Genomic DNA, 16,166 nt, shown 5'->3' with positions numbered 1-16,166 from the left:
CCAGGAACAGCATTTCCTACCGTCAAGCATGGTGGTGGTAGTATTATGCTCTGGGCCTGTTTTGCTGCCAATGGAACTGCTGCTTTACAGAGAGTAAATGGGACAATGAAAAAGGAGGATTACCTCCAAATTCTTCAGGACAAGCTAAAATCATCAGCCCGGAGGTTGGGTCTTGAGCGCAGTTGGGTGTTCCAACAGGACAACGACCCCAATCACAAAAAAGGCCTCACCTTTTCTCCTCCAAACATATTGCTGGGTATTGTGGCCAAACAGCTCCATTTTTGTTTCATATGACCACAGAAATTTCCTCCAGAAGGTCTAATTGTAAGCTTTTTCTACTTACAGTCCCACAGATTCACACTGGAAGCCAGTTACGCAGAGTTGACAGGGTTTAATATGGTTTTTGTAGTTCTTCAAATAGGTACTTTTGTTGACTTTTCAGTCTCTCTGATCCTTCCTCCCTCTCACTCTTAAAGACAAGAGATGATTAGTTTTACACGTACCACCTGCGCAAACAAATAATCTGCCAGCTGTGTCTCGCCGTCAACACATGCCACGCCCCCGTCTGATGGCGCTCTGCTTTCAGCACCCTGGACAGAGGCGCTGACCTATACTCCTGATCACAATCCCCTTCCACGCTAATCTTTGTCCATGTGATTGTGTTCGGCCACAATACCCAGCAATATGTTTGGAGGAGAAAAGGTGTGGCCTTTAATCCCAGGAACAGCATTTCCTACCGTCAAGCATGGTGGTGGTAGTATTATGCCCTGGGCCTGTTTTGCTGCCAATGGAACTGGTGCTTTACAGAGAGTAAATGGGACAATGAAAAAGGAGGATTACCTCCAAGTTCTTCAGGACAAGCTAAAATCATCAGCCCGGAGGTTGGGTCTTGAGCGCAGTTGGGTGTTCCAACAGGACAACGACCCCAATCACAAAAAAGGCCTCACCTTTTCTCCTCCAAACATATTGCTGGGTATTGTGGCCAAACAGCTCCATTTTTGTTTCATATGACCACAGAAATTTCCTCCAGAAGGTCTAATTGTAAGCTTTTTCTACTTACAGTCCCACAGATTCACACTGGAAGCCAGTTACGCAGAGTTGACAGGGTTTAATATGGTTTTTGTAGTTCTTCAAATAGGTACTTTTGTTGACTTTTCAGTCTCTCTGATCCTTCCTCCCTCTCACTCTTAAAGACAAGAGATGATTAGTTTTACACGTACCACCTGCGCAAACAAATAATCTGCCAGCTGTGTCTCGCCGTCAACACATGCCACGCCCCCGTCTGATGGCGCTCTGCTTTCAGCACCCTGGACAGAGGCGCTGACCTATACTCCTGATCACAATCCCCTTCCACGCTAATCTTTGTCCATGTGATTGTGTTCGGCCACAATACCCAGCAATATGTTTGGAGGAGAAAAGGTGTGGCCTTTAATCCCAGGAACAGCATTTCCTACCGTCAAGCATGGTGGTGGTAGTATTATGCCCTGGGCCTGTTTTGCTGCCAATGGAACTGGTGCTTTACAGAGAGTAAATGGGACAATGAAAAAGGAGGATTACCTCCAAGTTCTTCAGGACAAGCTAAAATCATCAGCCCGGAGGTTGGGTCTTGAGCGCAGTTGGGTGTTTCAACAGGACAATGACCCCAAATACACGTCAAAAGTGGTAAATGAATGGCTAAACCGGGCTAGAATGAAGGTTTTAGAATGGCCTGACTTAAACGTGTGGACAATGCTGAAGAAAAAAAAAGTCATATGTCCACTGATGTTTAAAAACTCTACACCCGAAATCTATTTTACGTTTCCCCAACGACTTTCATTGTGAAAGTTACTGACTGTTCAGTCCAAGAGGGCTGACGACTGGCGTAAACACTCCACAATATAATATAAATACATAGAGCAATGTTGCCCCCTTGTGGAACTGTGCCGTCACAACTCCCTCCTCCAACCCATAACTGTTCTGACAATGTGTGGACAATGCTGAAGAAACAAGTCCATGTCAGAAAACCAACAAATTTGCACCAATTTTGTCAAGAGGAGTGGTCAAAAATTCAAGCAGAAGCTTGTGGATGGCTACCAAAAGTGCCTTATTGCAGGTAAACTTGCCAAGGGACATGTAAGCAAATATTAACATTGCTGTATGTATACTTTTGACCCTCACATTTTCAGTAGAGCCATAATAAATTCATAAAAGAAGCAAACTTCATGAATGTTTTTTGTGACCAACAAGTATGTGCTCCAATCACTACATCACAAAAAAATAAGAGTTGTAGAAATGATTGGAGAGTCAAGACAGCCATGACATGATGTTCTTTACAAGTCTATGTACACTTTTGACCAGGACTGTATTATTTGACAGCCCTGTTATTAAAGAAAACAACACAACAGTGTAGTCCCAGTGCTCCACATGTGGTGATATTGTGGCAGGGTGAAAAAGAAGCAAGTTCCCTGAGGTCACATGCGTGTCACTAAATTGTACTTGCATCATTCCTCATCTGTCCTTCCATGTGATGAATGGTGATGGCATATAGAGCACGTGCCTCGGACTCCATGTTTGGTAGGCAGGCCTGAGGAACATGTTGCTATGTTAGAGGAGGACAGGCAGAAGAGCCAGAAGGCATCTGATGTAGCCACTGTCCACACCACCGCTTGTGTTGCACTGACATTACCACCGTGTCACCTTTTTTCATTGTTATTGTCCTCTTTTTTTATTACAGTAAATCCTGATTGCCATAACTGTCTTTTTTGTTTTGTTTGTTTCCCGCACGAGCTCACATTTTTATTTAGACCAGGGGTGCCCATTACGTCCATGGTGGAGGGTGTGTCAGTCCATGGTGGAGGGTGTGTCAGTCCATGGTGGAGGGTGTGTCAGTTGATAGTGGAGGGTGTGTCAGTCGATGGTGGAGGGTGTGTCAGTCCGTGGTGGAGGGTGTGTTAGTCCATGGTGGAGGGTGTGTCGGTCCATGGTGGAGGGTTTGTCAGTTGATGTTGGAGGGTGTGTCAGTCGATGGTGGAGTGTGTGTCAGTCGATGGAGGAGGGTGTGTCAGTACGTGGTGGAGGGTGTGTCAGTCCATGGTGGAGGGTGTTTCAGTCCATGGTGGAGGGTGTGTCAGTCGATGGTGGAGGGTGTTTTAGTCCTTGGTGGAGGGTGTGTCAGTCCGTGGTGGAGGGTGTGTTAGTCCATGGTGGAGGGTGTGTCGGTCCATGGTGGAGGGTTTGTCAGTTGATGTTGGAGGGTGTGTCAGTCGATGGTGGAGTGTGTGTCAGTCGATGGAGGAGGGTGTGTCAGTACGTGGTGGAGGGTGTGTCAGTCCATGGTGGAGGGTGTTTCAGTCCATGGTGGAGGGTGTGTCAGTCCATGGTGGAGGGTGTGTCAGTCGATGGTGGAGGGTGTTTTAGTCCTTGGTGGAGGGTGTGTCAGTCATTGGCGAAGGGTGTGTCAGTCGATGGAGGAGGGTGTGTCAGTCGATGGAGGAGGGTGTGTCAATCGGTGGTGGAGGGTGTGTCAGTTGGTGGTGGAGGGTGTGTCAGTCCATGGTGGAGGGTGTGTCAGTCCAGGGTGGAGGGTGTGTTAGTCCATAGTGGAGGGTGTGTCAGTCGATGGCGGAGGGTGTGTCAGTCGATGGTGGAGGGTGTGTCAGTTGATGGTGGAGGGTGTGTCAGTCGATGGCGGAGGGCGTGCCAGTTGATAGTGGAGGGTATGTCAGTCCATGGTGGAGGGTGTGTCAGTTAGTAGTGGAGGGTGTGTCAGTCCTTGGTGGAGGGTGTGTCAGTCGGTGGTGGAGGATGTGTCAGTTGATGGTGGAGGGTGTCAGTTAGTGGTGGAGGGTGTGTCAGTCCATGGTGGAGGTTGTGTCAGTTGATAGTGGAGGGTGTGTCAGTCCATGGTGGAGGGTGTGTCAGTGAGTGGTGGAGGGTGTGTCAGTCCATAGTGGAGGGTGTGTCAGTTGATAATGGGGGTGTGTCAGTCCATGGTGGAGGGTGTGTCAGTTAGTGGTGGAGGGTGTGTCAGTTGATGGTGGAGGATGTGTCAGTTGATGGTGGAGAGTGTCAGTTAGTGGTGGAGGGTGTGTCAGTCCATGATGGAGGTTGTGTAAGTTGATAGTGGAGGGTGTGTCAGTCCATGGTGGAGGGTGTGTCAGTCCATGGTGGAGGGTGTCAGTTAGTGGTGGAGGGTGTGTCAGTTGATAGTGGAGGGTGTGTCAGTCCATGGTGGAGGGTGTGTCAGTCCATGGTGGAGGGTGTGTCAGTTGATAGTGGAGGGTGTGTCAGTCCATGGTGGAGGGTCTGTCAGTTGATAGTGGAGTGTGTGTCAGTTGATAGTGGAGGGTGTGTCAGTCCATGGTGGAGGGTGTGTCAGTCCATGGTGGAGGGTGTGTCAGTTGATAGTAGAGTGTGTATCAGTCCATGGCGGAGGGTGTGTCAGTCGATGGTGGAGGGTGTTTTAGTCCTTGGTGGAGGGTGTGTCAGTCGATGGAGGAGGGTGTGTCAGTCGATGGTGGAAGGTGTTTTAGTCCTTGGTGGAGGGTGTGTCAGTCGATGGTGGAGGGTGTGTTAGTCCACAGTGGAGGGTGTGTCAGTCGATGGCGGAGGGTGTGTCAGTCGATGGTGGAGGGTGTTTTAGTCCTTGGTGGAGGGTGTGTCAGTCGATGGAGGAGGCTGTGTCAGTCGATGGTGGAGGGTGTGTCAGTTGATAGTGGAAGGTGTGTCAGTCGATGGCGGAAGGTGTGTCAGTCGATGGCGGAGGGTGTGTCAGTCGATGGCGGAGGGTGTGTCAGTTGATAGTGGAGGGTGTGTCAGTCCATGGTGGAGGGTGTGTCAGTGAGTGGTGGAGGGTGTGTCAGTCCATAGTGGAGGATGTGTCAGTTGATAATGGAGGGTGTGTCAGTCCATGGTGGAGGGTGTGTCAGTTAGTGGTGGAGGTTGTGTCAGTCCTTGGTGGAGGGTGTCAGTTAGTGGTGGAGGGTGTGTCAGTCCATGGTGGAGGGTGTGTCAGTTAGTAGTGGAGGGTGTGTCAGTCCTTGGTGGAGGGTGTGTCAGTCAGTGGAGGAGGGTGTGTCAGTCGATGGAGGAGGGTGTGTCGATCGGTGGTGGAGGGTGTGTCAGTTGGTGGTGGAGGGTGAGTCAGTCCATGGTGGAGAGTGTGTCAGTCCATGGTGGAGGGTGTGTCAGTCCAGGGTGGAGGGTGTGTTAGTCCATAGTGGAGGGTGTGTCAGTCGATGGCGGAGGGTGTTTTAGTCCTTGGTGGAGGGTGTGTCAGTCATTGGCGAAGGATGTGTCAGTCGATGGAGGAGGGTGTGTCAGTCGATGGCGGAGGGCGTGCCAGTTGATAGTGGAGGGTGTGTCAGTCCATGGTGGAGGGTGTGTCAGTTAGTAGTGGAGGGTGTGTCAGTCTTTGGTGGAGGGTGTGTCAGTCGGTGGTGGAGGGTGTGTCAGTTGATGGTGGAGGGTGTGTCAGTTGGTGGTGGAGGGTGTGTCAGTTAGTGGTGGAGGGTGTTTCAGTCCTTGGTGTAGGGTGTGTCAGTCGGTGGTGGAGGGTGTGTCAGTTGATAGTGGAGGGTGTGTCAGTCAATGGTGGAGGGTGTGTTCGTTGATGGTGGAGGGTGTGTCAGTACTTGGTGGAGGGTGTGTCAGTCGGTGGTGGAGGGTGTGTCAGTTGATAGTGGAGGGTGTGTCAGTTGATGGCGGAAGGTGTGTCAGTCGATGGTGGAGGGTGTGTCAGTCGATGGCGGAGGGTGTGTCAGTTGATGGTGGAGGGTGTGTCAGTTGATAGTGGAGGGTGTGTCAGTCCATGGTGGAGGCTGTGTCAGTTGTTAGTGGAGGGTGTGTCAGTCGATGGCGGAAGGTGTGTCAGTCGATGGTGGAGGGTGTGTCAGTTGATAGTGGAGGGTGTGTCAGTCAATGGTGGAGGGTGTGTTCGTTGATGGTGGAGGGTGTGTCAGTCGGTGGTGGAGGGTGTGTCAGTTGATAGTGGAGGGTGTGTCAGTCAATGGTGGAGGGTGTGTTCGTTGATGGTGGAGGGTGTGTCAGTACTTGGTGGAGGGTGTGTCAGTCGGTGGTGGAGGGTGTGTCAGTTGATAGTGGAGGGTGTGTCAGTTGATGGCGGAAGGTGTGTCAGTCGATGGTGGAGGGTGTGTCAGTCGATGGCGGAGGGTGTGTCAGTTGATGGTGGAGGGTGTGTCAGTCCATGGTGGAGGGTGTGTCAGTCCATGGTGGAGGCTGTGTCAGTTGATAGTGGAGGCTGTGTCAGTCGATGGTGGAGGCTGTATTAGTCGATGGAGGAGGTTGTGTCAGTTAGTAGTGGAGGGTGTGTCAGTCCTTGGTGGAGGTTGTGTCAGTCGGTGGTGGAGGGTGTGTCAGTTGGTGGTGGAGGGTGTGTCAGTTGATAGTGGAGGGTGTGTCAGTCCATGGTGGAGGCTGTGTCAGTCGATGGTGGAGGGTGTGTCAGTCGATGGCGGAGGGCGTGCCAGTTGATAGTGGAGGGTGTGTCAGTCCATGGTGGAGGGTGTGTCAGTTAGTAGTGGAGGATGTGTCAGTCCTTGGTGGAGGGTGTGTCAGTCGGTGGTGGAGGGCGTGTCAGTTGATGGTGGAGGGTGTGTCAGTTGGTGGTGGAGGGTGTGTCAGTTGATAGTGGAGGGTGTGTCAGTTGATAGTGGAGGGTGTGTCAGTTGATAGTGGAGGGTGTGTCAGTTGATAGTGGAGGGTGTGTCAGTCCATGGTGGAGGGTGTGTCAGTTAGCGGTGGAGGGTGTGTCAGTCCTTGGTGGAGGGTGTGTCAGTTGATGGTGGAGAGTGTCAGTTAGTGGTGGAGGGTGTGTCAGTCCATGGTGGAGGTTGTGTCAGTTGATAGTGGAGGGTGTGTCAGTCCATGGTGGAGGGTGTGTCAGTCCATAGTGGAGGGTGTGTCAGTTGATAATGGAGGGTGTGTCAGTCGATGGTGGAGGTTGTGTCAGTCGATGGTGGAGGGTGTGTCAGTCGATGGTGGAGGGTGTGTCAGTTGATAGTGGAGGGTGTGTCAGTCCATGGTGGAGTGTGTAAGTCCATGGTGGAGGGTGCGTCAGTCCATGGAGGAGGGTGTGTCAGTCCATGGTGGAGGGTGTTTTAGTCCTTGCTGGAGGGTGTGTCAGTCGATGGCGGCGGGTGTGTCAGTCGATGGTGGAGGGTGTGTCAGACGGTGGCGGAGGGTGTGTCAGTCGATGGTGGAGGGTGTGTCAGTCGATGGTGGAGGGTGTGTCAGATGGTGGTGGAGGGTGTGTCAGTCCATCGCTAGCAAGGCATAAAAAAAATAGACCTAAAAATGATGGATCATCAATCTTCACCAAGACGTGACTTTGGTCATTTGATTGACATTCACGACACCCGAGGGTCTTGTGAGATGACGCTGGCTGCTGCCAGATCAGTATTAAGAAAAAATGACCGACAGGAAGGCGAGAAACACTTTATTTCAAACGTACCTGCAGTCAAAACTCTAAAGACCAACCGTATAGTTCCTGTCTTCACAATAAAAGCGCTGCTCCATCCTGCCTGCGCAAACAAAATAAAAGTCTAGGGAGTTTGCCGCCAATGTATTTCTTGTAAAGTGTATAAAAAGGAGTATGGAAGCTGGACAAACTTTCATGTGGTAATGGACAGAAAGGAGGACTTTTTTTTCTCCTCCATTTGAAAATGTGGAGGTTATCATCACTACTGTCTGATTCCTATCAATGCAAGTCATCACAATCACACCAATTTATATCAGTGTTTCCCACACATTCATTTATTTGTGGCGGCCCGCCACGAAAGAATTACGTCCGCCACAAATGGATTTTTCGGCTTTTGACTCGCTCGACCACTCATAAAAGCAATGGGACTGTCTGTGAATGTACCTTGTAGTTACAACTCCGGTGCAGTAGGTGGCGGTAGCCTACTATGCATTGTAACTCCGCCAATAGCACTTAATTCACCTGGTGGGCCAGAAGAAGAAGAAGAAGAAGAAGAAGAAGACAAAGACGAAGACGAAGACGAAGACAAAGACGGACGGACGGACGGGATCAAAATACGAGGGTAATATAGGTTATAGGTAGATAGGTTATAGCTGCATCGCTCGCGGCTCGTCATATATTTAACGTTAATCCGCGATTTCACCGAGCGTTTCACTGACGGTGAGCAGCCTGACGCACGTAATAACAATCACCTGTTTTCATACCGACGAGCTAACGTGTCCAGGTTATAACCCTGTTGTCAATAAACACACGTGGAGACGGTGCTTCAGATACTACATTAATACTCAAGCTAAAATGTCCACTGTCCACTGCAGCATGTGAATGCAATGAAAAGAATAAAATCTGAGCCAACCAGCTGTTAAAATGTTGTCCAGGTTAATGTTTTGGCCATTAAAGGCCCTTCATTTCAAGATTTCAACTGTGATCGGGTTTTAAACAGGTGGCTGACCTGTTCAGATGGGTGTAACTGCTACTGGTCAAATAATGTGAAATAGCATTTAATTTTACATGTATGCAATGCCATTTAAATGTAATTATAGATAATAATAATAATAAATACTGTGTAGTGTTGTAAATAGTCAACGGGAAGGATTTTAGTAAGATATAAGCCATGAGCACTACGCAGCCAGAAAAAAACCTAGGCAGGACAAGTAAAAATATTGGGGCAAGTAGATTTGAGAAGTCGAGCAAGTAGAAAAATTAGGGCGGAGGGAACAGGTGAGACTCAGCAAACACTGAAAAATAAAGCAGGGTCAGATCAGAAATGCACTTTTCTCATGAAAAGGGTCCTAATTTATATTCTTATGTGCCTTATAGAGAGGACCACGACAAAACATAGAGCGACTAGCTCCAGTGCGACCTGTTCAGCAGCAGCAGGAGGAGGAGGAGGAGGTTGACTGACTGTGGCAGGACACCTCTGCCTCTGTTTCACTTTATGTTGCTGGTAAATAATATTGTTGTAGTAGTAGGCTAAAGTTAAATTATTTAGTATGCACTAATTAAAGGGGCAGAGCTTTAAGAGACATTTTAGCTTTTATATTTTATAAGATATATTTTTTGTAAGAACCACAATTAATAAATATATTTCAGTGAATAACTAATTGTTCAAATCTGTATATAAATATGTACATGAAGTGTTGTAATTATATTCCAACTCCGCGTTCTTCTTGGTCATCGCCGCTGCCGCCGCCACCCCCCGCCCCCCGACCACACCACCACAAATAGATGCCTGCCCTGTGGGAAACACTGTATATTCTTGTCTTCATGAAAGAAAGGAATGTTAACTTGTTAACGTCTCTTTCATAAACAAATCAACATAAATGATATATATGAATGATCTCCTCCACTTGGTCCATTGAAAAGTAGCTGGCCTGCAGAAGAAGTGTGGACACTCCTGGTCGGGATAAAGGGGAGCAGTCAATAACCGTCGACCTGAGCTGGAGACAGATGAGGAGCGCGTCCATAAACATGTGCTGAGGCTGGTCGTGTTCAATACTCCATGCTAATGGACTATTAATGCAGTTCAATGTCATGCGTAACAGGACTGAAAACAAGCAGATCTAATAAGTGCGCGGTATGGTCATTACAGTACCAGTTAGGATAATGTTGAGTCCTTCTGTCAACTCTGTAGTGGACTTGGCTTCTAGTTTTAGGGCTTTTTGGTTGTTTCCTGAGAAATAACTGTGTTATGTAATCATTGAAGACTTGTGTTGTGAGTCTCTCTCCTTGCCTTATCTGACCCTGCCTGCACTCACAATGAATCTGCAGCTCCAAGGCGTTCAGAGACTGAATTAACGACCAAGATAACTTATGTCACTTGCATGAGGACAAGTCGTGTTGTCCAAGGGCGTATTTGGGGGACGGCGTGGCGCGGTTGGTTCGATTCCCCACCTTCTACCAACCTCGTCACGTCCGTTGTGTCCTTGAGCGAGACACTTCACCCTTGCTCCCGATGGGTCGAGGTTAGGGCCGTACTTGCCAACCCTCCCGATTTTCCCGGGTTTTTCTCACTGGCACTCATCAAGGGCGGATGCTCCCCTTTCCTCTCCCTTATCTCTCCTGCTTGCTTCTTTGTCTTGTCTTAACTGGCCTCAAGGAAATTGAGAAGATCTTGGGTTTGGGGGCACCTGCTTGTTGTGACGGAGCGGTTGTTGCTGGACACACCACGGACTCTTGGGAGAAGAAAGAGTGCTGGGTGCCTGGCAACCCTTCCAGTCGAGGATGTGAAGATATCCACCTATTGGGAATTATGACACCAGGACATCTGCTGATTGCGTTGGTTTGTCCACAAATTGGAAGTGGCTGGCAGTCTTCAAAGTAGCCCAAAGCTGCCACAAATGATTGGAGGATGCGGGAAGAACTGTGAACACTTTGTGATTTGGATAACATCGGACTGTCTGCCCCGCAGGATTTGAGGATTTGAGGACCAGTCATAGACAATTTAGAGTGAAAAGCAAATTGTATTTTCACTCGCATACAAAACATTCTAACTTGGATTGTTTCCCTGGCTTCTAGACTCTCCCCAAGGACAGTGTGGCGAAGACACAACAAACTCCCTTCTGGTCTCTCATGGACACACACCTGTTGTTGTTGACTTTGGACTGACTAGAACAGTGGTTCTTAACCTGGGTTAGATGGAACCCTAGGGGTTCAAGAAGTCGGGCTCAGTGGTTCGGCGGAGGTCAAGACACACCCGACTCATCGTGTAAATAAAAACTTCTCCCTATCGGCGTATTACGGATACGGCAACAGCAGGCTCTTAACTAGTCATTATTAAGTACTTATTAATGCCTTATTCGACATGACCTTGTTATAACCCTAACCTTCTAACCCTGGCCCTAACCCTCTAACCCTAACCCTAACCAAATAACTCTAAATAAGTCTTTGTTATTTAGAATATGTTTCCCATACTACAGTGTTACCAAAAACATATAACTTTGTCTTGAGTTTGAAAAAAGAACATTTAATTTTCACTAAAGAAGCGTTCGGTGAATGCGCATATGAAACTGGTGGGGTTCGGTACCTCCAACAAGGTTAAGAACCACTGCACTAGAGGCTGCACAACATCAAGGCGGCGGAACAGAGACACGCGGCAGGCTTACACACACACATGCATCCACAAAAAATAAACGCCACACACACATACCCCACCCCCATCCAACACCCTTGACGTAAATTCCTTAGGGGTGTTGGACAGCTGGGCAGCGCCTGAAGAGCTGCAGCCTCCCACCGTAGCCCCCACTCCCCCCCTCTGTTGCAAGTCTCGAGATGTATGTTGTAATATGTGTATGTGCTTTGCTATGGAGGTTTTTTCCCCCCCCTTTGGAGCCCAGTCTAGATTGTATTGTTTTACTCATCCCCCCCAGCATTTACCTTTTTCCCATCTTTTACTGTTCTGTAACCCTGCACACTGTTTGGTTGTCTAATCTTAAACAGGTTTGTGCTGAAAACAAAGTTTTGTTGTACTTGTGCAATGACAATAAAGACCTACCTACTGTCGGAGGCAGATATTTACATATATCCGAATTTAAGTTGTACTTCTTTCATTTCTTAGTCATATTTGAAAACAGCTGGTGTTTTCCATTTCTTCTCTTGATGCTCTGTCAGCAAGTATACTGTGTGTGTTAACCTTGAGTTCTTTGGAATGTATTATGTCTAGGGAGACGTTGTGCTTGTATTATGGCTAGGGAGGTGGAAGGAAAGAGGGGTTTTTGGCGTTGGGAGGACAGACCATTTTGGGAGGCGTAATAGAATGTTCTAGGGTTAGACTGGTCTCAAAATGTATATTGGCAAAGCTTTGAAAATATACAACAAAATACCTATTCTGTCTCTGGTGGTTTTTCAACTCAGCTTTAAGTGTCGTAAAGAGCTTGGGAGCGAAATGTGACTTGAATTCCCTGGGAGGAACAACTGGTCCAAAACGCAACAATTTGGGGGCTTGTCCGGGATTCTAATGTACAATCTGTGCTCCCCACAATACCAGAATAAGTCAGCTTGTGCCCAAGGGCCTATCCTTGAGCCATCTATCAGGGTGGTGCACCAGGAGGGGGTAATGTCACCCAATTTGTAGGGGGATGAAGGGGGTCCTGTAAATTGAAAACACGTGTATTTCAGCTTTTAGGCCACAAAGAGAAGAAGTCGGGTGAAATTGTCAACAGGAGGGTACACACTAACCAACAAATCACAACCTGGCGGTGTGGGTTCAGAAAACAATGAGATAAGACAGTTTGAGCCATTAATGTCAGTCAACTTAAAAGGGGCGGGGTAAGTGTGGGGAAAGGGACGTCCAGCGGAACAAGCAACACAGTCACCCCAGGTCTTGGCTCTTAGCCATGCTAGTCATCCACCTAAGCCACAGGTTGCCTGCACCTGCTCCTAAGGTCAAAGCTACCAGGTCTTCAAGGGGGCAGAGGTAGTTAACGCCCTCTCAAGGACATTAATTTTAATAATTCTTTTAGGGTCTGTACCTGTCTGGTCAACCCCCAAAACAACATAAAAGGGACTAGGTATAACACCTGTTCTGGCAATTGTAGGGGAAAGGGGGTTCTGGGACCGATCAAAGTTCCTCTGAAAGGTCATCCCTCTCAGAATAACTTTGAATTGTGGAGGTCCGTTGGCATATTAAGGGTCATGGTAGTCTAAGGGCGCAACACTACCTATATTGTACAACCCTAACGGAGACTAGTCAAACACCAAGGCCAGGCGGAAAATGGACACTCAGGCTGAAAGCTTGTCCCGTTCGACAGCCCACAAGTTTATTGATTGGCTTTCTGGAGCTGCCTTCTTGTCAACGTAACAATGATTGACAACATGCAGCAACCGACCAATCGGCGGTCAGATGCAAGAAAAGAGCAAGGCGGCCTTCACACAGCAGTATGAATCACGAACAAGTAAGACAAATACAACATCCAAACAGGAGGACTCTAGTGCTACAGTCAAAGGTTGTAAAAATCGGGTTAAGGGAATGAGAATGCAAGCTCGGTCAGTCAATCTCGGACATGTTTCCATTTCCAGTCAGAATATAAAAAGGTAAACATTCAACTAAATCATAATGCAATCTTGAAAATACTAACATTAATGTCATTGTGGACATTTTGTACAAAAAATAAACTATCTGACTCTGCATCCGGTCCCTTCAAACCCCGCCACCCTTCAAGTCACACTCCTTGTGTGTCTCTCCCACTTCTGAAATTCAAATTGTTGTCCTTCGCTGCTCCCTTTGACAGCGTCTAAATCCATTTGACTAATCTTTGTCCCGGATGAGTGCGTGACTTGTAATTATTTGCCGAAATGCTCCGGGTGGAGTCACCTCAGGGAGCAGCCACAGGTCTCAATGACTTCCATTCGTCGCGAGCGAACAAGGGCAATTAAAGAGAGACGTGGAGTGTTATTGCAGCTGGAACTAATGCGCGTGTCACTCTTATTGCACATGTTGATGCGAAATCAGAGGTGGGCTGTATGCCCCTCTAAACAAGTGCAATACAAACAGTAGTGATGGGTCCGGCAACACCGATGCATCGGCGCATGCGTCGAGCTCATAGAGCAAAACCCTGTGTCGGTTTTAGAAAGTCACGTGACCGATCATGAGCTGTTTTGGTCACGTGACCGATACGCGAACTGTGTCGCCTCCTCTGTGCCCTGTGAGCGGGTCTTTTCTACAGCCGGAGAAATAATAACTAAGAGAAATCGTCTAAAATGTAATACGTCGGAAAAACTTTTTTTTTTTTTTTAATAAATATGTGTAAAAAAAATTAAATTAAAAAAATTCCCAGTCCACAATCATCCACAACACGTTCTCTTATATGTCCACGTTATGATACATGTTCACATTATTTATTGACTGTATCTAAAAAAAGATAAAAATATATTTTTATTTAAATGAAGATATGAAATAATCCTAAATGAAATACAATGACTTGGTTTATATTATTGTATATACTAGGGCAGGGGTCACCAACGCGGTGCCCGCGGTCACCAGGTAGCCCGTAAGGACCAGATCAGTCGCCCGCTGGCCTGTTCTAAAAATAGCTCAAAGAGCAGCACTTACCAGTGAGCTGCCTCTATTTTTTAAATTGTATTTATTTACTAGCAAGCTGGTCTCGCTTTGCTCGACATTTTTAATTCTAAAAGAGACAAAACTCAAATAGAATTTGAAAATTCAAGAAAATATTTTAAAGACTTGGTCTTCACTTGGAATAAGCGGTAGAAAATGGATGGATGGATGGGTCTTCACTTGTTTAAATAAATTCATTTATTTTTTTACTTTGCTTCTTATTACTTTTAGAAATACAATTTTAGAGAAAAAAAATACAACCTTAAAAATGATTTTAGGATTTTTAAACAAATATACCTTTTTACCTTTTAAATTTCTTCCTCTTCTTTCCTGACAATTTAAGTCAATGTTCAAGTAAATTTTTGTTTTATTATTGTAAAGAATAATAAATATTTTAGCTTCTGGTTTTTCGACGAAGAATATTTGTGAAATATTTCTTCAAACTTACTATGATTAAAATTCAAAAAAATTATTCTGGCAAATCTAGAAAATCTGTAGAATCAAATTTAAATCTTATTTCAAAGTATTTTGAATTTCTTTTAACATTTTTGTTCTGGAAAATCTAGAAGAAATACTGATCTGTCTTTGTTAGAAATATAGCTTGGTCCAATTTGTTAAATATTCTAACAAAGTGCAGATTGGATTTTAACCAATTTAAAACATGTCGTCAAAATTCTAAAATGTATCTTAATCAGGAAAAATGACTAATGATGTTCCATAAATTCTTTTTTTAATTTTTTCAAAAAGATTCAAATTAGCTAGTTTTTCTCCTTTTTGTCGGTTGAATTTTGAATTTTAAAGAGTCGAAATTGAAGATAAACTGTTTCAAAATTTTATTTTAATTTTTTTCGTGTTTTCTCCTCTTTTAAACCGTTCAATTAAGTGTTTTTTTTCATCATTTATTCTCTACAAAAAAACCTTCCGTAAAAGGAAAAAACAATGTACGACGGAATGACAGACAGAAATACCCATTTTTTTATATATATAAATTTATTTATTTAGCTATTCTTGTTTAAATCACACTTACGTGTAACTTACAAATGACAATATATTTATTTATTTAAGTGTGTATCAAACTGGTAGCCCTTCGCATTAATCAGTACCCAAGAAGTAGTTTTTGGTTTCAAAAAGGTTGGTGACCCCTGTACTAGGGCATCAAATCAGTGTCAGTTGAGTCGGTCCATAGGTTGCCTGTAGGGATTTTTAATGTCCAGCAGATGTCAGTATTTAGTGACACAGTATCGACACAGTATCAATACAGTTTTGCAATGTGTCGAAACGCTTCATGACGCCTCATCAACCCATCACTACCAAACAGGAAACACAAGCGGCTTTATTAGTCATAATGTAAGTCACCTTGCCTATGAATGTTGAGTATGTACTCCACCTCATTAGCACTCCATGTTTAAGTATTTAAAGCTTGTGTGTGAAATACCATGTATAAGTATTTAAAGCTAGTGTGTGAAATACTTACCCACTCCCTTGAGTGAGGAATACTTGTTGAAGCCGATGCCGAGGTTGTTGTGAGGGTGAGACAAGGCCATGGCAGGTCCCAGGGGAGACAAGGCTGCATTATTCAAATGGTTGTGATCTGAAATAACAAAAGGGAGAAACACAAATAATCAAAATTTTGCAAACGTGAACAAATAATGACAAGACGTTAGTGCACTAATGCCTTTTAAGTCTGAAATATTCCCTCTTATGACCTTGGTCATTGTAGTCACCGATTGAGTAGAAGTAATGATGTTCAATGGATGAAGAATACGTTCATACAGACTTTAGAACAGACCTGGGCATCCGGCCCTTTGTGCGTCCCTGTCCGGCCCGCGTGAGGCCAATCATAAATCCATCCATCCATCCATCTTCTTCCGCTTATCCGAGGTCGGGTCGCGGGGGCAGCAGCTTAAGCAGGGAAGCCCAGACTTCCCTCTCCCCAGCCACTTCGTCCAGCTCTTCCCGGGGGACCCCGAGGCGTTCCCAGGCCAGCCGGGAGACATAGTCTTCCCAACGTGTCCTGGGTCTTCCCCGTGACCTCCTATCGGTCGGACGTGCCCTAAACACCTCCCGAGGGAGGCGATCGGGTGGCATCCTGACCAGATGCCCGAACCACCTCATCTGGCTCCTCTCGATGTGGAG

At 46.3% G+C, this 16,166-nt stretch overlaps 1 protein-coding gene across 1 annotated transcript in view; it reads right to left on the bottom strand.

Moving 5' to 3' along the window:
- Positions 1-16,166, bottom strand: part of LOC133620505 (protein shisa-8) — a 248,240-nt gene that overhangs the window by 16,774 nt on the left and 215,300 nt on the right. The window contains exon 4 of the mRNA XM_061982070.2: positions 15,505-15,621. Coding sequence (XP_061838054.1) covers positions 15,505-15,621 — 117 coding nt within the window. The remainder of the gene's footprint in view (positions 1-15,504; positions 15,622-16,166) is intronic.

The sequence above is a fragment of the Nerophis lumbriciformis genome, linkage group LG24 (genome assembly GCF_033978685.3).
Source record: "Nerophis lumbriciformis linkage group LG24, RoL_Nlum_v2.1, whole genome shotgun sequence".
Lineage (NCBI taxonomy): Eukaryota > Metazoa > Chordata > Actinopteri > Syngnathiformes > Syngnathidae > Nerophis > Nerophis lumbriciformis.
This window is presented reverse-complemented; position numbering and strand designations above follow the sequence as displayed.